The 19901-nt window shown below is 49.0% G+C and overlaps 7 protein-coding genes across 7 annotated transcripts; 4 read left to right on the forward strand and 3 right to left on the reverse strand.

Moving 5' to 3' along the window:
• Positions 1–173: 173 nt before the first annotated feature.
• Positions 174–1900, forward strand: N7455_003309 (putative MFS allantoate transporter; the record flags this gene model as incomplete). Its single annotated transcript, XM_040959306.2, has 4 exons — positions 174–350; positions 421–451; positions 514–798; positions 861–1900. 4 exons carry the CDS (start codon positions 174–176, stop codon positions 1898–1900), a joined length of 1533 nt encoding a protein of 510 aa, XP_040810224.2.
• Positions 1901–4015: 2115 nt separating this feature from the next.
• N7455_003310 (uncharacterized protein) lies at positions 4016–4540 on the forward strand (the record flags this gene model as incomplete). Its single annotated transcript, XM_040959318.2, has 1 exon — positions 4016–4540. The coding sequence occupies one exon, from the start codon at positions 4016–4018 to the stop codon at positions 4538–4540; it is 525 nt and encodes a 174-aa protein (XP_040810175.2).
• Positions 4541–4919: 379 nt separating this feature from the next.
• N7455_003311 (uncharacterized protein) lies at positions 4920–6571 on the reverse strand (the record flags this gene model as incomplete). The annotated part of the gene is made up of 4 exons (XM_040959388.2): positions 4920–5058; positions 5124–5709; positions 5769–6241; positions 6318–6571. 4 exons carry the CDS (start codon positions 6569–6571, stop codon positions 4920–4922), a joined length of 1452 nt encoding a protein of 483 aa, XP_040810232.2.
• Positions 6572–6853: 282 nt separating this feature from the next.
• N7455_003312 (Kelch motif domain protein) lies at positions 6854–9466 on the reverse strand. The gene is made up of 3 exons (XM_040959296.2): positions 9043–9466; positions 8900–8986; positions 6854–8827 (listed from the first exon to the last, which is right to left on the reverse strand). The coding sequence occupies exons 1-3, from the start codon at positions 9359–9361 to the stop codon at positions 6981–6983; spliced, it is 2253 nt and encodes a 750-aa protein (XP_040810206.2). The 5' UTR covers positions 9362–9466; the 3' UTR covers positions 6854–6980.
• Positions 9467–9834: 368 nt separating this feature from the next.
• N7455_003313 (WD40 repeat domain-containing protein) lies at positions 9835–11688 on the forward strand (the record flags this gene model as incomplete). Its single annotated transcript, XM_040959382.2, has 1 exon — positions 9835–11688. One exon carries the CDS (start codon positions 9835–9837, stop codon positions 11686–11688), a length of 1854 nt encoding a protein of 617 aa, XP_040810270.2.
• Positions 11689–12066: 378 nt separating this feature from the next.
• On the forward strand, positions 12067–14357 carry N7455_003314 (transcription initiation factor IIA large subunit). The gene is made up of 4 exons (XM_040959329.2): positions 12067–12386; positions 12537–12638; positions 12905–13857; positions 13906–14357. Exons 1-4 carry the CDS (start codon positions 12369–12371, stop codon positions 13943–13945), a joined length of 1113 nt encoding a protein of 370 aa, XP_040810237.2. The 5' UTR covers positions 12067–12368; the 3' UTR covers positions 13946–14357.
• A 427-nt stretch (positions 14358–14784) lies between these two features.
• N7455_003315 (zinc-coordinating transcription factor SFP1) lies at positions 14785–17802 on the reverse strand. Its single transcript, XM_040959364.2, has 3 exons — positions 17068–17802; positions 15908–16967; positions 14785–15836 (listed from the first exon to the last, which is right to left on the reverse strand). Exons 1-3 carry the CDS (start codon positions 17409–17411, stop codon positions 15525–15527), a joined length of 1716 nt encoding a protein of 571 aa, XP_040810223.1. The 5' UTR covers positions 17412–17802; the 3' UTR covers positions 14785–15524.
• Positions 17803–19901: the final 2099 nt, after the last annotated feature.

Raw genomic sequence — 19901 nt, forward strand, 5'->3', positions numbered from 1 at the left:
ACAGTCAAAGATAACCTTGTTGAGGGGAGAGATAAAGAAATAATGTTGACTTATCTCTTTACTTTGATAGGTTATGATCATGCTATGATCATGCTATGGTTATATATAATAACTAGGTGCCGGACTCGAATACTGGAACTCTTCAGTTTTGTTCAACTTGACCTATACCCATTATGAACCCCAAAGATACAAAGGTGGATCAGTCCACTGCGGAGAAAGATGTTGCTCTCGGCGAGACCCACGATATCGGAGCGAATCTGTATCTGGAGGCAGAGCAACTGAGTGCCGAGGAACTGGAAACTGAGGGCGCTGCGGTGCTGAGAATTATCGACTGGAGGATTATGCCCATGGTGAGTTTCTCACTCTGATACACTCTGGTATTTTGATGAGTGTTATTTCTAACCATGTCTCGTGTTCTAGCTCTACATAACCTATGTTATTCAATTCCTCGGTATGCAAGAGCATTTCTCCATGGTCATTCTATGAGAATACCAAACTAACATGTCCATATAGACAAACTATCACTTAATTATGCATCGGCATACTCCTTGATCCCAGACCTTGCTCTCGAAGGCCAACGGTATTCATGGGTTGCAGCTATTTTCAACTTCGGATATCTATTCTGGGCTCTCCCAGCCAACCTCTTAATCCAGCGATTGCCAATCGCAAAATATATGGGCGGTATGCTTCTGATCTGGAGTATACTTGTTGTTGCACATGTTGGAGCGAAGAACTACCCAGGAATTCTGGTATTGAGATTCCTCTTGGGAATGGCAGAAGCCGGTGTCAGTCCGTGCAGTGAGTAGCCCCCAGCACAAACCAAATACTTGAAAAACACTAACATTATTTGTTCTATCTAGTGATGAACCTTACAGCAATGTTCTACAAGCGCTCCGAACAACCATTGCGCATGGCTGTCTGGCTCAGCGCAAACGGCATGGCCACGATGGTAGGAGCACTCCTAGGGTTCGGCCTTGGTCATTCACACAACACCGTGCTCCGCAGCTGGCAGTTGATTTTCCTAACCATCGGACTACTCAACTTCCTCTGCGCCTGTATCTTCCTCTGGGTCATGCCCGATTCGCCCAGCTCCGCCCGCTTCCTGACCCACCGCCAGCGCGTGGTTGCCGTGCAGCGCGTCGCTGAAAACATGATCGGTGTGAAGACCCGAGACATCAAACCGCGCCAGGCACTGGAGATTCTCTATGATTTCAGAGTTCTCTGCTGCGCGGGAGTCGGCATTGCCTGTGGTGTGATCAACGGTGGCTCGTCGAATTTCGCATCAGCCCTAATCAAAGGCTTTGGCTTCAGTGGGATCAACGCTACACTCCTCCAACTACCCACCGGTGCGTTCGAAGCAGTGATTGTCCCAATTTGCGGTATCATTGCTACATACGTTAAAGATACGCGCTGCATCGTTCTCGCAGTCGTCTGTCTGATCCCATTCGGCGGTCTTCTGGGTATCCGCTTCACCAGCCTCGAGCATCCTTGGACTTTGGTCGGATGCACTTGGCTGCAATATCTTATTGGTGCCCCCGTCATTATCTCATGGAACTTACTTGCCACCAATGTTGCCGGCCACACGAAGCGTGCGGTCGCTAACGGTCTCTGGTTCTCGCTCTATGCGGCTGGTAATGTCGCCGGAGCGAATATCTTCTTCGCTCACGAGGCCCCGCGCTACTACTCGGGTTTGCTGGGCCTGCTCATCTGCTATGCGGGTATCATTGTTCTAGCATGTGCGGCTTATATCTCGATGAAATGGGAGAATGCAAGGAGGGATGCCGCAATGGTTGCGGCTGATACTCAAGAAACACCGGAGGATGTTACCTCTCAGGGTATTTTGGATGGTTTTAATGATTTGACGGATATGGAGTCCAAGCACTTTAGGTATGCGCTTTGAGCTTAGCCTCGCGCTTTTGATTTAATATAAGAATTACTTTGGGATACAACTAGCCAGTGGCCAACAATAATTTAAGAGTAGCAGGTATTCTACAATATCTGTAAAGAACCTAGAGAGTTCTGGTAATTTAAGTCCATTAGTTTAAACGCATCAGCGATGGTACATTCAATACATTCAATTCAACCAGCTAAATCGTTATGCAAAAAGAACAATATAGCAAATTGACAACAACTTCGACACAGACAAAAACCACTCCTTCGTCATTGGCTAGCCATCGACCGTTGATCAACTTGCGGGTGCTAATTCACCGGAACAGATGACTGTGAGGAAATACAGCGCCCAGATATGCTTTTCAGGCTAGATCCCTCATATAGCCCACTGGGGACATTGCGCTGCCGATCCACAGAATTTATGGAGTTGATTAATTCTCCATTAGATATTTGGTGTCACTCATCAATTCTGTCCCTGGGTGTGATGAGGTACACACCTGGTCGAGATCGAGATGGCAAGGGATCCACCTTTGGCAAGGCAGGAATGTGTTTGGGCGTAAGCTTAAAAGACCCGAGTATCACTCTTGTTGCCTCTGGGATGACCTCTTCAAATATCTCATGGATGTCTTCGGGCGAATATTCCCCAATAGGCTGCATGAAGTCCCGACAGAGACACGATTCGTTTCACTCCTCCGACGCGGTTCTTTGTCTTTGTGGCTAAGAATCGCAAGATGCTGCCTAGCCTCTGATGGAATCTGGTCAAGCAGACATCTTTAGATTCTTTATCGAGGTCAAAGGTTGTATTCCTCAAGCAAAGTGGGTACTGATTTCCCGCCGGGAAAGACTTATGTGGGTGCTGTCCCCGTTCTCTTTGTCGTCGACAATCTCATGAAACAGGTAGGCATCTCGAACGCCTTCGTAATCTCCTGGATCATTGGAAAGAAACACTGGGGATATGACTGAGGGTAATTTGTGATGGGGTAGGAAAAACAATCTGAGAATCCAGTGTCAGTACGTAAAATGGGTTGACTAGTAGTAATCCATGGATGAGTGATGATATGACTTACTAAATGAGAGCGGGGGGTTGTAATGGGGTATGAAGAAAAGCGAAGAAAAGTGAGAACTGGGTAAAACAACCGAATATAGAAGGAGCAGAAGGATTTTGGTTGTTCACATGTTTGAGTGAAGTTATAGACAACTAGCCTGGAACCTTATAGAGTGTGTAGTATATTATTTCATAGTAGTAGATGTGTTCGTACAAGTTGTACATTGGGGGGAGTAGGAGAAATAAGAGAATAGAGTAGAAAAACTGATATTTAAAAGATCAAATAGTGTTAATGATATTGACATGATAGTAGAAAGAGGATGCCACTTGATCATTGTATGTTTGCCTGCATTCATGTTGCACAAACAGGCCATAGCTCCATACCTACCAGTATATAAAGGGAGCCAGTCCCCCAGTTTTCAAAAAGATTCCAACTTTCATCTTTCATCATCTCTCTCTGCATGCCTTCATCTATATAATTATCAGAATGCGCCCTGGTCCTTGCCCATGGTTATAGGACACCGATTTTGTCCAGAGCAGGTATCTCTCACTTCTGAAAAGAAGGTGATCCTATAGCTAAAGCCCACATAGAGAAAATCCATATAGCTACCGTGATATAAGACTGAGGGACACAGAGCCCCATGTCATCGTGCGGGTGTGCTTTGCATTGCCGCTGAGATAGCGCACACCACGACTCTCGACACATACAGAACTCTGAGAACTTGAGTCAATACAGAGTAGCGCGCCACTATGTGCACATTGAGATTGTATGCTTCACAAGCAAGCAATTCTTCACTATACTTCCCAAAACAGCAACATTAGTGCCTAAGGACACAAAGTCTGTCTGCCTGAGGGATACATATCTTGAGGATTCACTTTTCCACTGAAGTGTGCTTGACACTTCGAATGTATCCTTTCGTTCTCTGGGCCACATATGTTCAAACTTTACCTAGACCTCAATGTGAATTGGAAACTACATACCTAATGCGAATTCTGATACCCGGGAGCTAAGTAAATCCGCCTCCGAATGAGATATTCTCTCCATTCGCGTAGAGCTATAATTTACTCATCAAGAACAACATGAATATATCCCAAATCTCCAAGCAGCTTTTGCCAGAGCCCAAAAGATTTCCGGACTGCTGCTTGGCCATCTCCAGCACTTTGATCGCCTACCTTGCTTCACTCCTCCCAAAAAAGCCTGCATTCACCATCTCAATCGGCAGCGGATCTGGTCTCCTCGAAGGTCTCATTGTGCATTGCGACAAAAATGTCTCAGTGGAGGGTGTTGAGGTGGATTCAACCATTAATCGGTACATCGCCGAAGAAGATATGAATATTGTTGGCGGAGGTTGGGGCCTTTGGTCTGCCGCCCAACAAGCTGCAGCGTGGATGTTCGTCTACCCACGCGATCCAAAACTTATCACCAAATACATTGATGCCTATGGTGATCAAAATGTTGATTTCATTGTCTGGCTCGGGCCTCGAGTCGATTGGCCAGATTATGAGCCGCGTTTCTGTCAATCTCCATTCTCCGAGCTGAGTTTTCCAGATCACATCGGACTAACACCATATGAGACTGTGGTTGTTGCTAGAAAACCATGTTGATATGATTATATTTCGATATATATTTGTGACTTGAGAAGAACGCTTAGTGCATTGGAGAGTTTTTCTAGTTTGGAATTTGTACATAGCTTGTTCTCCCTTTTCTCCCCTTTTGTCTTCATAGATCACAAGAATAGTCCGGCCACTTATGCGGCCTTGTAGCGTCTTTTGTGATAATTCTTTTTAAACATATTACCTTCATCCTAATTTTTCACAAACCCGCAGGTTCTGCTATGTTGTGTACTGAACTACACAGCCCGCAGCGGAACTAGAAAATCAAATATCATGTGCATTCAAAAACTTCGTATAGGATCCAGGTATCATGGCAATTGCCGGAGTCCACCAGCCACCAGCATAAAGATCAATCATCGCTGCGTTCATCTCAGGCCTTCTCAATCAAGCGATCAAAGATCTGGCTAATCTCCTTGGCGCTCTTCTTTGGAATTCTCTTCTGGTCGTTCTCATAGTCAACAAAGGTAACACCGAAGCGGGTCTCATAGCCCTCAGCCCATTCAAAGTTGCTGTAAGTAAACAAGTTAGTCGGACATTCTACCAGAATAATCAAGGATACAAGGTCCAAACATACTCCATAAGACTCCAAGCCATGTAAGCCCGCACATTGACACCGTCATGGGTATACGCATCAGCCGCGGCGCCGATATAATCCCGGAAATACTGCACGCGGAACTCATCGTTGAGCAACTCCTCAAGCGGCATATCATTCTCGCCCAAGACACTAGTTCCATTCTCGGTAACATAGATCTTAGGATAGCCGTACCGCTCACTGAGCCACTTGAGCAGTTTCCGGAATCCGATAGCAGATGGTCGCAACCAGGGCGATTGTGTGATAGGTCCGACACTCACGCCATTCTTGTCTTCGAGCAGGAGCTCCAGATTACCCGCGATATCGTTGATATCCGGTTCTCCCGTCTTGGCGCGGATGAAGTTCGCGCAGTAGTGGTTCATCCCGTAGAAGTCATTGCTACCTTGGACAAGGGCAATATCCTCTGGTGACCAGGTTGGGAGGCGGTCGCCAAGTTGCTTGATCATACTGTCTGGGTATTTGCCGTGGTAGATTGGGTCGGCGAACCATGAGATGGCGAACTCGATCTTGCGGTCGCAGGCTTCCACATCTGCTGGGTTCTCAGAGTCCCAGGGCTCGGCCCAGTCACCTATTTCATGGTTTGATTAGTAAAGGTTCTGTATACATGCGGGGAGAATGGGGCCATACCGTTAAGCGTAATGCCAATTTCACCACCGTCGCGTTCTTTGAATTCATCGCGGTAAATCTTCACTGCAGCTCCGTGAGCAACTAGCAAGCTATGGCTGACAATCCACGGCTCCGTCGAGCTATCTCCCACCGCGCTCTTAGTGCGGTCACTCGTGTGGCCTGGAGCGAAGGAACCATTGTTATATCCAAGGACACTAATGCACCAAGGCTCATTGAAGGTAATCCAGTACTTGACCTTGGATCCAAAGGCCTCGAATACCACGCGAGCATAGTGTGCGAAGTCAGCAACGAACTCCTCCTTGTTGAGAGGTCCACCGTAGCGCTTATCGAGCTCATCCGGAAGATCCCAATGGAACAGGGTAATCATGGGCGTAATTCCGGCATCAATCAGGTCATCCACAAACTTCTGGTAGAACTGTATGCCTTTCTTGTTGATTGGATCGTTCCGCCCGCCGAGGGGGATAATGCGAGACCTACACGTTTAGACAAGCTAAGGTTAACACACGATCTAAAATTGGAGCTCGAAGCGGGGGACTAAAAGAAACGAACCATGACAGGGAAAACCGGTATGCCTGAGCACCGCATTCTTTCAACAACGCGATATCCTCATGTGTGCGGTGATACGAGTCGCAAGCTACATCTCCAGTTCCGGCGCCGGCAATCTTGCCAGGGATCTTGCAGAATGTATCCCAGATCGACGGGGCGCGGCCATCTTCATTAACTCCTCCCTCGATCTGGTATGCGGCAGTTGCAAAGCCCCAGAGGAAATCCGAAGGAAGACTGGATTGCTCGGTGGATCCCATGGTGAAGTGAATGTCAAAGGAATAGCAGTTGAAACCGTGTGCTAACCAGATTGTTTCGAATCCGAGCGCCCAACGATATTTATGTAGTTTCGAGTTTCCATTTTTATTTTGTTTGAAACGCCGTAAGAAACTATGGAGAGCTTCCTTATCGTGACAGGAATGACCTCCGCGATCCGGAGTGGACTCCGCGTCAAAAACGTCGAGAGGCTCCACATCTCGTGACGAATGAGCTCAGCGCCAGCCCTGGAGCGGCTGAACGGTCCGGTCACATTCAAAGAAAAAGGTGTATATTCCAGAAACTTGTTATATGAATGGGTAGATGCAAATACAATACAACCTAATAAAAAAAAAGGATCCCGCCAAGAACTCCGGAATATAATGCGTGCCCCATTCGTGCAATTCATGCAATTCATGAGATCTCCATTCCTTCGTCGTCCGCCTCAACCTCGGACATCTCGTCTGCAGTAGATCCCAGCCGCATTCGAGAGCTTTTGTCTCGGTCACCTAGGCTATCTGCGCCGAATGTGACCATCTCCAGTTCAGGCCCTGCGAAAACGCGACCTTCTGTATCCACCACCTCACAGAGTTGAATCAAACTCTGGTGGCTGAGGGATTTGAAACCGTCCGTCCGCACCACGCGACCCCAGTATGTCATGCAAAATTGTGCTGCTCGGCGCATCAGCCAGTGCTCATTGGTCCGCCCCGCACGCTCCCAGACGATGGCCGCATTGTCTACATCAAGCTCTTGGCCTAACCTATTGACGCACAGAAGGCGAAGCTTCGGCATGTCATAAAGATTGGCCATGACAAGCATACCCGCCACGTCAATAACACTCGAGCAATAATCTGGATGGCCGGCGATACTGTCTGTGTATAGGTAATAGAGAAACGCGCGCACGACAGAATAAGGCTCGGGAATGTGCATCCGCTTAGTGTGGTACTCAGCCATCTGGGCGGAGTACAAGCGCTTGAAATGTGGCCACCTGAGCTGGAGAATGATACGGTGGACATGGATGGACTCCGAAGTCCAGGGGTTCTGTTCCACAAAGGTCGGCTGGGCCTGGGTTGGGGAAACGGACGGTGTATCGCCCATATCTTCCGAGACGGACCCGTCGTGATCATCACGAATAGCAGTGATGACAAAGTCCGTGCCACTCCCAGATTCAGGGGGGTTGTCAAAAACGGCGGCTAGATCGCTTCCAAGCCCGGAAACCTGAGAGCCAATTTGATCAGACGGCCAAGGTGCACCTTGTTCGGGAGGTTCTGCCGACAGGCCGTTACCTAGCAAACCATACTTTTCCAGGTCTATAGTCAGGACTTCACTCATATGGTTCTCGTCGCTACCTCCCGGTACATTCGCGACATCAAGACTACACCCCAAGAGCCATGCTTTGGTCCCCGCGTCATTGACAGTGCAGTAGTGCCATCGATAGCCAGGCCGGAAGATCTCTTGACCATCGGCCAGCCGTTGCCAGCGCAGCGAATTTAGGTCCAGAGCCGACAGGTTACAATCATGCGACCGTACGGTCTCCGAGGGTGTGATGAGGTCGAGCAGGACACCCGAGGCAAATGAATGAAAATGAGTACCAGAAAAGAGGGAGGGAACATGAGGACCAGAATCAAACCTAAGACAAGATATGGCACCAGGCGCAACTGGCTTGCGTCGGCCCAAATTGCGTACCTGCACACTGCCCGAATTGGCGGCGTATATTCCGGAGCGGGGAGACATTTGGTGAGGGCTGCTAGAGATAGAGTCTGGAAGATGAGCCGCAGAAATATTGATGCCCAGGGAGTTGACTCTACCTTGGGGAGTGGTATTTCCGGCCAGCGATGGAGATCCCTTCAGGTCGAGCCACCAGATATCAGTCGTCCGTTCCATGTTTGGACCCAACCCACCAAATATCCAGAGCCGGGTGCCCCAAACCCAAGCTGTATGGTCAAAGCGAGCAGTGAAGCTCCATGTTCGAGACCAGGTCCATGTTTGAAGATCCAAGTAGGTCAAATCATCCAAAATCACATTCTTCTCCCCTGTCACGCCTCCTACGCCTGTCACTCCACCCACAATAAAAAGCTTATCTTCATGAATGACAGCAGCATGGCGGGCTCGTCCGCGCGGGATCGACCCGCGAATTTCAGGAAGTGCCCAGGTGAAGGTATTGAGATCGAGGATGACGACGTCTGAAAGGTATTCGCGATGTTCATTTTCGCCTCCAAACACAATCAATTTATCCCCTTGGTATAATGTCGCCGTGTGTCCTATCAAAAATAAATTTTTTAGTTAGAGTGTCTATCATTAAACATGGACGAATGAGAAGAGAGAATCGTTACCCATGCGAACTCCGGGGATATCGCCATAGTTGTCAACGAGCTCCCAACGTAGAGTCTCCAAGTCCAGCCTGAGCACGTGGTTATAAACTAAAAAAAAATCATTAGTGCCATTTTAGAGATTATAGGTTAAGGAGTATGTGAACCTTCATCGGTAAACTGGTCAAACCCCCCGAATGCATAGATGCGATCATTGCTGCAGTACGTCACCGAGGCATTGACCAGGCACGCAGGGACATGGCCCTGGGCCTTTTTTATGCCGGGTCGATAGTCCGCGCTGGTCCGGCGACCGCCAGTCTGACTGGCGGGCATCAGAAAGGCGTCCTGCATTGCTATAGAGGGAGTACAACAGGATATCGGGTTAGAGACCCTCAAAGATCCCGGCCAGGCAGGGAGAAGTTGTGGTGGGTCTCGGTGGAACTGAGAGGAACGTGGTGGGGGTTGCAAGAGAGATGGATGCGCCATCCCAGTGGCAAAAAAGGGGGCCTTGAATTATATCCGAAACTGACACAATCGATCATGACATTTTCTCCTCTAAGGCCTATGGACGATATGTTCTGTATAGGCATTCACCTTCTTTGTGCTTGCCTCAGTGAATCAGGCAATTGTCATGAAATAAATGCCAAGACAATTATGACTAAAGAAGGCAAGCGCGGTATGTCAACACTAGTCCCAATATGAATTAGTGCGCTATGTAGCTCAGGTAACCGTTGCTATGGGGAGAGCCTCATACTTTTCAGCAACGAGTATAGTACCTACCTTCTATTTATTCGCTTTTCTCCTGAGCTCCTTTTCCTTTCCTTCATACCTCAATTTCACTATCTTCAATTGTCTGCATACTTTTCTGTTGGTTGATCTCACATTAACCTTTGCATCGATTCGTATTGCATCTTCTATTGGGGTTGGTCCCATTACATCTACTCTGATCATATATCACTATGGCTTCTGTTACTGCCTCAACTCCGGTCAAGAGCCACCATGGACTCTTCTCCTCCAAGACTGCTGGAGGCCGTATGCCTCTGAGCCCTTCGCCAAACCCCCGTGCAAGCGGCCACTCGTCCCCCTTCACCCCTCCTCGCCAGTCTGATGCTGGCCGCAACCAAGCCAAGTCAGTATACGGTGGAAACCTCTCCGCCCACTTCGCCAAGTCCATCTCCAAAGCAGCCCGCACAACCCACCGTGACTCTCCCAAGACAAACAAGTCGAACATTGCCAGCACACGCACCCGCAAGTCACCCAAGCACTTGGAGCTCGGTGTCTCGGACTGGACTTTGACTGGTACAAGTTCCACAACAGCCAACACTCCTTCCAAGGAGCACGTCCGCCGGGAGATTCCTACCCGCGCTCGTGCTAGCAAGACAACTGTGCGCATTCCTCATAACGCTGGTGACCGTTTTATTCCCAACCGGAGCGCAAGTGAGGGTCTAGCCACTAGCGGGGCAGCAAAGCCAGAAGAGAAACAGCGCCCTAAGAGTGGTGGTACCGACGGATCGTCAGTCCTCGCCTCGGCGGCCAGCGCTTTTGACATTGGTGCACGTGGATCGGACGATGACCTTACTGCTGCTTTGGAGAACTTGGGTTTGGATGACAATGAGCCTCCTACCTATACTCGCCCGGCTCCTGATGCCGTGGCCTACAAATCCTCTCTGGCCGAAGCTTGTGGGGTAAACATGAACACTCGCATCCTCGCCTTCAAGCCTCCCCCTCCCGAGTCATCGAAGCCTATTGATCTTCGTGCTCAATATAACCGCCCCCTCCGCCCTGCCAAATCCACAGCTGCCCAGTTCCGTCGCCGGGTTCAAACTGCACCCGAGCGGGTCTTGGATGCCCCAGGTCTTTTGGATGATTACTATCTCAATTTGCTCGACTGGAGCTCTGGCAACCAGGTCGCCATCGGTCTCGAGCGAAACGTATACGTCTGGTCTGCTGAGTCTGGGTCTGTCAACTGTCTTTTGGAAACCTCGCCCGACACCTACGTGAGCAGCGTGAAGTGGAGTGGTGATGGTGCCTACGTTGGTGTTGGCTTGGGAACCGGTGAGGTCCAGATCTGGGATGTTGAGGAAGGTTCCAAGCTTCGCAGCATGTACGGCCACGACTCCCGCGTCGGTGTTATGGGCTGGAATAAGCACACTTTATCCACTGGAGCCCGTAGTGGCCTTGTCTACAACCACGATGTTCGCATCGCAGAGCACAAGATCGCTGAGCTGGTCTCCCACACTTCTGAGGTCTGCGGCCTAGAATGGCGCGCTGACGGCGCTCAGCTCGCCACTGGTGGAAACGATAACCTCGTCAACATCTGGGATGCTCGCTCTCTAAACGCCCCAAAGTTCACCAAGACCAACCACCGCGCCGCCGTCAAGGCTCTGAGCTGGTGCCCTTGGCAATCCAACCTCCTTGCCACTGGCGGTGGTTCCTACGACCGTCACATTCACTTCTGGAACACTACCACTGGTGCTCGTACCAACAGCATTGACACTGGCTCCCAAGTCACTTCCCTGCGTTGGAGCAACCACTACCGCGAGATCGTCAGCTCCAGCGGCTTCCCCGACAACTCTCTCAGTATCTGGAGTTACCCGACTCTGGTTCGCAATGTCGAGATCCCTGCTCACGAGACCCGCGTCCTCCACAGTGCTATCAGCCCTGATGGACAGATGCTGGCCACCACTGCTGCTGACGAGAGCTTGAAGTTCTGGAAGATCTTTGAGCGCAAGGCTGGTAGCAGTGCCTCCTCCGCTCGTGAGGGTGGTGTGGGCAGCAAGGCTCAGATGACCAAGTCTATGACCATCCGCTAGACGCCTGCAACATTACTTTTTTTTTTCTTCTTGTTATTTGGTTGGATACCCTGGTTCATGGTGATATTGAGAGCATTGATGGGCTGGGACATTAATTTCGGTGTAATGGTTCTTTTTGGTGATGATTTCGGTGTTCCGATGGTGTTCTTTGTATCTACTTTCCCGTATGCTGGCTGTACAAATTGTTGAAATGCCATTCTTACGGTCGCTTTAATTCATTTTGCTCATCCATTTTCTCCTTTATTTGTATCTTGTCTCTGCTTCCTCGATTTACTTCGTTTCTACTTAAAAGTGCCCATGTGGGTTGGCCGCCGATGACTAAGCCTCCAGGATACAGTGGGATTTCGACCGCAGAGCCGTGACTTTCACCTTCGCCAACCCATCGCGAAACTCACCGTCTCGTTTTTCTCTGACATTTGCACTTGCGTCACTTGTCTTTTAAGGCCTTTATTCTTCTTTCTATCTGTGTGAATACGTAGTATTCACAAATTGCTTGATATTGCGTCATTCGTGGGCGTGATCGACCAGCACTCCGGCAACTTGATAGTTGCGACGGAGCATTTTACATCCTAGTCAAGCTATCGTTACCCAGTACATTTCACCGGCCGCCCTATTGCTTGCTCTTTGCCGTCTTCGAATAATCATCCATCGATTCATCAAGTCATTCTTGCTCAGCAATCATGTCCAACCAGCAAGTGGTAAGTTCCAGCTTCTTCTCCGACGGCCACCCTGTTCATCCTCAGTCGTCGCTCGCATAGAGTGTTTACTCTTCACTTATAACTGTGTTCTGCTGATTCCTGTTGGAAGTTCCTTTGATCTGAGATGAGAGCTAACTCATGGTTTCATAGGGTGCGGTTTTCGAGAAGGTCATCCAGGAGGTCTGTGATGCTTCCCAGGTCGACTTTGAGGAAAGCGGTGTCGACCAGCAGACCCTGCATGATCTGCGTGAGGTTAGTGCGATATTTTCCTACTCTATATTGTCTGTCTCGGGTTGTCAAAGTCTGGTGTGGATGATTTCCCCAAAAGCGGGGATGGTCGAGGTGGTGCGGGAGGCGGTGCTTATGGGGGAACACCGGCTTATGAGTCTTCCTTTATATGTGCCGCTCTTACCCGCTTAGGCGCTTTTAGACCGCCAAGATTCTGTCTCATCATACTTGATTATATCATACAGCCTGGATTGATTGATTGGTATACTAACCTTGGAATTATTATACAGACCTGGCAACATAAGCTTTCTTCTGTGAACGTCGCTCATTTCCCCTGGGATCCTGCTCCTCAACCTCCCCAGCACTCAGTTCCCCTCCCTACGGCTACTGTCCCCTCCAATGCTCCCCGACAACAACCTCCCCAGCAGCAATATGTTCCCCCGCCCGTTTCAATTCCCCAAGCTGCGCCCTCGCACACCATGCCCCCCATGGGCGGGCCTCGCATCAAGACCGAGCCAGGAACCAATGGTCAATCCGGAATGCCGCACATGACCACACCCATGCCCCCGCATGGTCTCAACCCTCAGTCGGCTCGCGACCGTGCTGCAAATGCGCTTCACCAGAAATACGGCGCCGCAGCTGCGAACTCTGTTCACCAAATGCAAGCCCAGGGCCAAGCTGGACAAGGATATCAGATGCACCCCAATGCCCACGGACAAATGCCACCAATCAAACAAGAACAGAACTACCCGCACATGGGTCCTGGACAGACCGATGGTGGAGGTGACCCAATGACCGACTGGAAGGCAGAGGTAGCACGCCGCAGAGCAGCTGCCGAGAATGGAGAAGGTGACCGACTTCTGCGCGAGCATCTCAAGCAGCGCATGTCTCAGTATGAGGGCGGAGGTCTCCTTCGTCCCTTGGAAGAGCACGAGTCCTCTGCCAAGGTCGCTCGCCGTATGGCTCTTACCACGCCCCTCAACCAAAACGCTACCACCGAGTCAACTTCATCTACCCCTCGTGTCACTGGCCAGTTTGATGGCGCAGAAGAAGATGTCAAGGAGGAAGACGAAGACGCCATCAACTCGGACCTGGATGATCCAGATGACCTCGTTGCTGATGACCATGACGCAGATGAATCGGAGGGCCAGGTTATGCTTTGCACATACGACAAGGTCCAGCGCGTGAAGAACAAGTGGAAGTGCACCTTGAAGGATGGCATCCTGACCACTGGTGGCAAAGAGTAAGTCAACCCCAGTCTGCCATGTTATGCATATACTAACCTTACTAGATACGTCTTCCACAAGGGTCAAGGTGAATTCGAATGGTAGTCGAAACGACCGACACCATTACTCCATGTTCTTTTCAACCCATCTTCTGATTTCCATTGACGACATCTTTTTTCCTCGTTCTGTAACAATTTTCTGCTCATCATGTGCTCTATCTCATGGCACAAACGAAAACCAATCCCTACGTCTTTTCATTCACGCCCTCGAAACGGTTTGTGCAAGCGAAATATTTCTCATGATTCTCACTACCCAAATATCGACATGGTCAGCAACCGGGTCTTTGCTTCGCTTTTTCTTTGATTTTGAGCTTCCAATGGCTCACGGCGCTTACAAGTGAGGATGGGTTCTGCTTCTGCTTTTTTTTTACATGCTTCCCTTTGCTCATGCCATGCCTTCCAAGGCTGGTTTTGTACTAGCTTGAAAGATTCGATCTTAGTAGTTTCAAAATAAGCACAAATGAAACTATGATTCTGAACAACTTCCACTGGCCTAAGTATTATCACCAACCATCAGCTTAGAGGTTTTTAGACCAAAATGCCATTAATTGGATAGTAAGTGCTAAAAAAGCCAATAGTCTACTAGGTCTAAGTCCAGAATCCGGATCTACAGTAACAAACGTAATCGAAGATGAAGTCAAGAAAATCGAATGAAAAGCAAGACAAGGGGGAAGAGAAGATAAGTGACATTGGGCAGAAAGAGCCAAATCGTATCAAAAACAATCCATATCTACAATGATCCGACGCCGAGAAACCGCACTTTTTTTTAAAGATTTCCAGATCCCAGATCCAGTCCCTATCCCGTCCCTCGGTAGAGACGCAGGGAAGAAAAAAACGAACACCGACTGGGTGTGAAAGAAGAGAGGTCTAAGAATAACCAACCCCAGAATTTCGTACCTCGCACATGATTCCAGTCAAAACCCAGCCAAATCCCATTTCGCCAACTTTTTGGTGGTGTCCGGTTCCTGGTGTTCAAGGCGGCATTTTCAGGTGAGCGCGTGAGCGACTGTCGTCGTTGGAAGAAGCACATGAGCGAAAACATGAACGCAATGAACAGGGACGCGAACACGGAAACAAGGCACGAAGCCAGTCCTTGCAAGAACGCAGCAAAAGCAAATGAATAGCAGTATGAGGGGGGATTTTTGGAAGATATCCAATTCTCCTAGTTTATCGCCCATGGAACACGCGAATGCCGTATGAAGAAGCACAACAAGATGAACAGAGAGTAAAAGCAGGCAAGTGCAAGCAGTTTCTTCTAGACAGCTCTATGCTGAGATGGGGGGTCTTGATCGCTCAAGAATTGCTCTATTACCAGGCCAAGTAGATAGGATCTGGAAACGGCGAGGGATATCAAGCGTGGGGGTTAAAACGATCATGCCAGTAGGATCTACCAGATAGCAGAACGAAAAGCAAAAGGGCATCACAAAGCCCAGTCAATAAGCCAGAGGGAACAACTTTCGAAGAGAGAAAAAAGAAAAGCAATAACTCCAAAGTCACCGGGCCCAATTCAAAATCATGACATCGTGTGTGTGCAGGAGTGCTCTCACCCCCGAAAGCCGTCGAGATCGTTCGCGTCAATTACCAGGGAATTATGTATGGACATAATGACATATTTGTTCACGGGTTCACAGAAGGCCTTCTTCGCCAATTCCAGGGAGGCCAGCTCCAGCAACGTTGATGTTCTGCCCTTGCATGACTCCACCGCCAAGGGCGAGGTTACGACCTCCAAGCTGGAAATCCGGGTTGCAGGGTGGTGAGTGCGATTTATGATACTTGAGTCCGTTCAGATTCTTGTAGCGCTTGCCGCACACCTCGCAACGGTAGGGCTTTTCTTTCTCCATGCCAAGCGTGCCGGGGTATGGCGCTGATGTCTCTGGGTTGACGATCGAGAACGTACCATCGGCGTTGTCATGAAGTTGTTGGTTATTATGGCCATGCTAGAATGAAAGAAGCACCGGTTAGAAAAATAAAATAAAACGACTGTGGGGGAGTATCAGGTCAAACTTACAGCTTTGTGGTATTTGAGCCCATTCTGGTTCTTGTATGCCTTCTCACAGCCGATAACGGGGCATCGGAACGGCTTGGGTTCTTCGTTGGGAAGAATAACGGTTGTGTCGGGGACCCCAGCGAGCAATTGTTGTTCGCGGATCCGTCGTGCAATATCGCTATTCGGGCCATATTGAGCTCCACTGAGCTTAAAGTGGGCGTTGGGCGAACCCATGCCACCACTGGGGCTGAACAGTCGCTTGGCCGGTTCATCGATGCAGAGATCGACCATGTCATTATTGTTCCCATTGAAGCGGCCAAACTGATTCTGGTTTTGGCCCATGGTGTTATTTTGCATACTGAGATCACCGAACCCACCCATCATGCTTTCGTCAATTTCGGCCGGGGTCCCTGGTCCGGATGAATCGGGCGTATTTCGGAATTGCGAATTTTGAAGCGGGTTGGCCATCAAAGTTGGGGTGTTGACAGAAGAAACAGTCGGATTGTTCTGCAGTGAAAGTGGTCGTCCAGATCCGATCGGTGTACCAGGTTGCGAGGGTGTGCTGAATCCTTGGTGGCTTGGAAGCATACCCAGATTTAACTGCTGCTGGTTGGAGTTACCATATCCCCCCTGTCCACCCTCATGCAGCTGAGAAGAGAACATCTGCGAGGCTGAGCCGTCTCCGTCTCCCAGGGCGTCGTCCAACTCCATGTCATCGATTGTGTCTAGATCTGCGTGCTGCAATGGTGATGGATTCTGGCCCAATTTGCGCTGCATGTCCAGGGTCCGGTCGGGCTGCAGGCCACGTCCTTGGCTGCCATGCTGTTGGTTCTGTTGCTGTGCGATTGCAGCAGCCGCCAAGGCAGCTCGATTCTCACCCTGGCTTGGGCGGTGGCCTTGATTGGGCGACTTGGTGGCATGGGCTTCTTCGTAGTGTTGTAATAGGTCATGGAGCGTCGGTAACGTCACACCGCAGCACGAAAAGTCTCGCATAAAATTCGCTTCCAGCTTCGGGAGATACGATGAGGAATGGAAAGATGGCGACTGGAAGGTAAATGGTGACGTGCCGGTCATTATGATACTGCGGAAATTTTCCTTGGTCAGCTCTTGATGCAGTGCGACAATAGCAACACACGGTGGGCGGTTCCCCCGCGGCTTCTAGGTCCGAATAGGCCACTCACTCATCACGTATCCAACTCCCAACGGATACACCACCCCAGCTCATACCACCCACCAAACTCCCTGCGAGCGACTCACGGCGACCTTTGTCGCGGGCAGATCCCGACATCGAGATAGGTTTCGTCCCGTTCCCCCATTGTGCTGTGGCTGCTCCGATCGAGTCCTTACGGGGTGGTGGTGCCTTGAACACGCCGAGTCCTCCCCCGGGAAGATGTGAAAAGCTGCCTGTACGATCGCCGTTGCCCGCTCTTTGCAGCGCCGAGGTCAGATTAGACGCCTGTTGACCCGGCGGCGACACCGAGGTCGTCTGCCGAGTGGAAATATCAATAGGTGTGGCACCTGTCATGGTGACAAACTGGTAGTGTTAATTTTTGGTGTTTAAAATGACGAGAATTCCAAGTCGAGGTTTGACGAATCGATATCCTAGTTCCCTGTCCGGTCTTGCGCTATGTCACGCCAAACCCGAGGGCTTATGGATGACAGGGTTTCTTCGAGTCCCGCGTTGAAGCGCGAAGCTCACACAGATAAAATCTGAAGAAAATAAGAATGCGACTTTGAGACAGTCGGTGCCCCTCGATGAGTAGACTTTTGAGTGGATGGCGGTTTTTGGGCGGGTTCACACGCAGGAGTCCACCCTCGGATGATGTCCCGCTTTGGCAGAAAGTTGTCGAGTCACTTGAAGGAGTGCTGCTCCCTTTTTTTTTAATTTTGTTAATCTGAAGACTGGGAGGAAAGGGTTCGGATTAGGGAGAATAATATTGCGATCGAAGAATGATAAGTCAAGAAACAGCAGGGGCAAGGGCTCATGAAGACGGGGTATGAGATGGCAACGCTTCCGGTTTGGGACAAGCGTTGTTACGGTATTTACCCACGTGACCGTTTTTCTAGCGGATCTTGGCCCCGAGCTGATCCCGAGTAATTATCCATGGAGATTTCAATAGTATAGTACTATGTAACTTGATAGGTTAATTTGTAGATCTTTGACTATCACGGTCAAGTCATTGAGAAATAACAAGCAGAATTACCTGAAAGCGTATATAGGAGTGTAGTTAATATAGTTAATAACCTCCTTCTACACACCGCTTGCAGGATGCGAACGTCATGATCGGTAATGTACCAGATTACCTGAAACGGCTAGTGTACTGTATCTTATGACTAATTTGGTTTAATTGGCCGGGGACTACCTAACCTGGGTAACTGACCTACATAACTAGCCCGGAGTCGATGATGGTGATATTTATTTTAGGTTACGGACTAACGGGGATAATATCTCCTGCTGTTCTGAATAGGCAGCCATAGCTGAATTCTGTTGAGTTACGCAATGAGCTAGACTGACTGGATACCTACTCCATCCGAGGTGGAATGATATTCATTTATTATTATGTCGGCCTCCCGATCACCGCCGTAAGTGGAGCAACTAGCAACACTGTCTCCTACCAATATTATTGAGCTTTTCTCTTAAGTTCATTGAGAAGAAACATTCTCCACTTTCTACACATCTTCACTGGGAATCGTGGCCGTAAGTACGGAGTAGATCTATAGATATACAGCGATAGATAGATCGAGGCGCTGAACTCAGATACCCTGTAAAATCCGGGGTCATCTGCAAGGGGTAATCTCAGATAAGAGATCTGGGTGGCGGGTTTGCCTTTGCGTTGAACACTTCGTCATTGCATAGCCTTTTAAAGAACAAGTGTCAATAACCGGGGGGCTGGTGTTGGTGCTGCAATAATCTGGTGCATATCTACGGAGTACTCCGTACAATATAAGAGATCTCCCCTATTTGTATGGAAGATCTCTTATATTGCCCAAAGAGCCGTTGACTGGGAAATTGACTTCAAAACTATAACTTCCAACTTTGGAAATGAGTGGCGATTCTCAAGTTTCAGTCGGAGCATGACGGGGTCTTGGCTTTGGCGCTAGAAACGCGGCAGAAGCAGTTGGGCAGCCTTCCATCTGCTAGCGCCCCTCTCCATTACACCGCCTTTCATCTCCCTCGAGTTTGGGACTTTTTCCCAGGGCATTTCAAAGAAATAGAACCATGCCTATTATTAGTGTACTCGGTAATATAATAATATATGATATATGATATGATATATAATATATGACATGATAATAATATATACGGAGTAATAATAATAATAATAAAATATTAGCGGAAAACCCGCGTAGTATTCCTTCCGGCCAAGATGAAACTTCGGAGGCTCGGAGTCCGACCGTTATGCCCGTTGGGTAGAAAGAACATGGGTAATACTATAAGCTAGGCCGTTTCTTAATCTCGGTTGAAACTACAACGTACTATGTAGGGATGCCATATACGGAGTACAGTAATATGATTGACAGTTTCCGTTCTATCCGTTCGGGATTACTTCGGGGTCCCTGAAATGCTATTTAAAAGCAATGGATTGCCACCCCGCGTAATAAGCAACGTTGTCAGATCCCGAGGTCATACCATCATGTATCGTCGTTTCCCAATGACTTCACAAGAGCCCCACCGGTTTACTTGTTCACGATGTACAGAGCTAAAGTGAGCCATAGAGTAGTATATTTTTAAAGTAATTGAAAGTAAAATGCATTCTCGTACAACCCATTTTATGTAGCATATTCACCCAGCAATGAGATTCCTCCTAAAGTATCTTTTCTTCTACATTTTATCTATGTGCTGTGTAGGCCGCGTTTCTTGCAATACTGAATACCGGTAGAGGTTGCAATTTGTCGGCACCTTGTTTATATATTGTATGATGCATCCATCCCGCAATGGCACGATGCAGGTGTAACAACTTCGTCTCGATTTATTACCCATTACACAGTCGAATGTGGATGGTGTCCCCGTGTT

This window comes from Penicillium solitum, assembly GCF_028829755.1.
Source record: "Penicillium solitum strain IBT 25940 chromosome Unknown utg000001l_segment0_segment0, whole genome shotgun sequence".
NCBI classification, from domain to species: Eukaryota; Fungi; Ascomycota; class Eurotiomycetes; order Eurotiales; family Aspergillaceae; genus Penicillium; species Penicillium solitum.

Bases quoted from the DNA above. Each gene is read 5' to 3' on its own strand.
- N7455_003312 (XM_040959296.2), bottom strand. From the start codon at position 9,361: ATGGCGCATCCATCTCTCTTGCAACCCCCACCACGTTCCTCTCAGTTC. The intron at 8,987-9,042 runs GTTCACATACTC...ATTTTTTTTTAG, and splicing joins TGACCAGTTTACCGATGAAG to TTTATAACCACGTGCTCAGG. The intron at 8,828-8,899 runs GTAACGATTCTC...TATTTTTGATAG, and splicing joins TATCCCCGGAGTTCGCATGG to GACACACGGCGACATTATAC.
- N7455_003314 (XM_040959329.2), top strand. The intron at 12,639-12,904 runs GTTAGTGCGATA...ATTATTATACAG, and splicing joins CCCTGCATGATCTGCGTGAG to ACCTGGCAACATAAGCTTTC. The intron at 13,858-13,905 runs GTAAGTCAACCC...TAACCTTACTAG, and splicing joins CTGACCACTGGTGGCAAAGA to ATACGTCTTCCACAAGGGTC.
- N7455_003315 (XM_040959364.2), bottom strand. From the start codon at position 17,411: ATGACAGGTGCCACACCTATTGATATTTCCACTCGGCAGACGACCTCG. The intron at 16,968-17,067 runs GTGAGTGGCCTA...AAATTTCCGCAG, and splicing joins GGGAGTTGGATACGTGATGA to TATCATAATGACCGGCACGT. The intron at 15,837-15,907 runs GTAAGTTTGACC...CTTTCATTCTAG, and splicing joins GGCTCAAATACCACAAAGCT to CATGGCCATAATAACCAACA.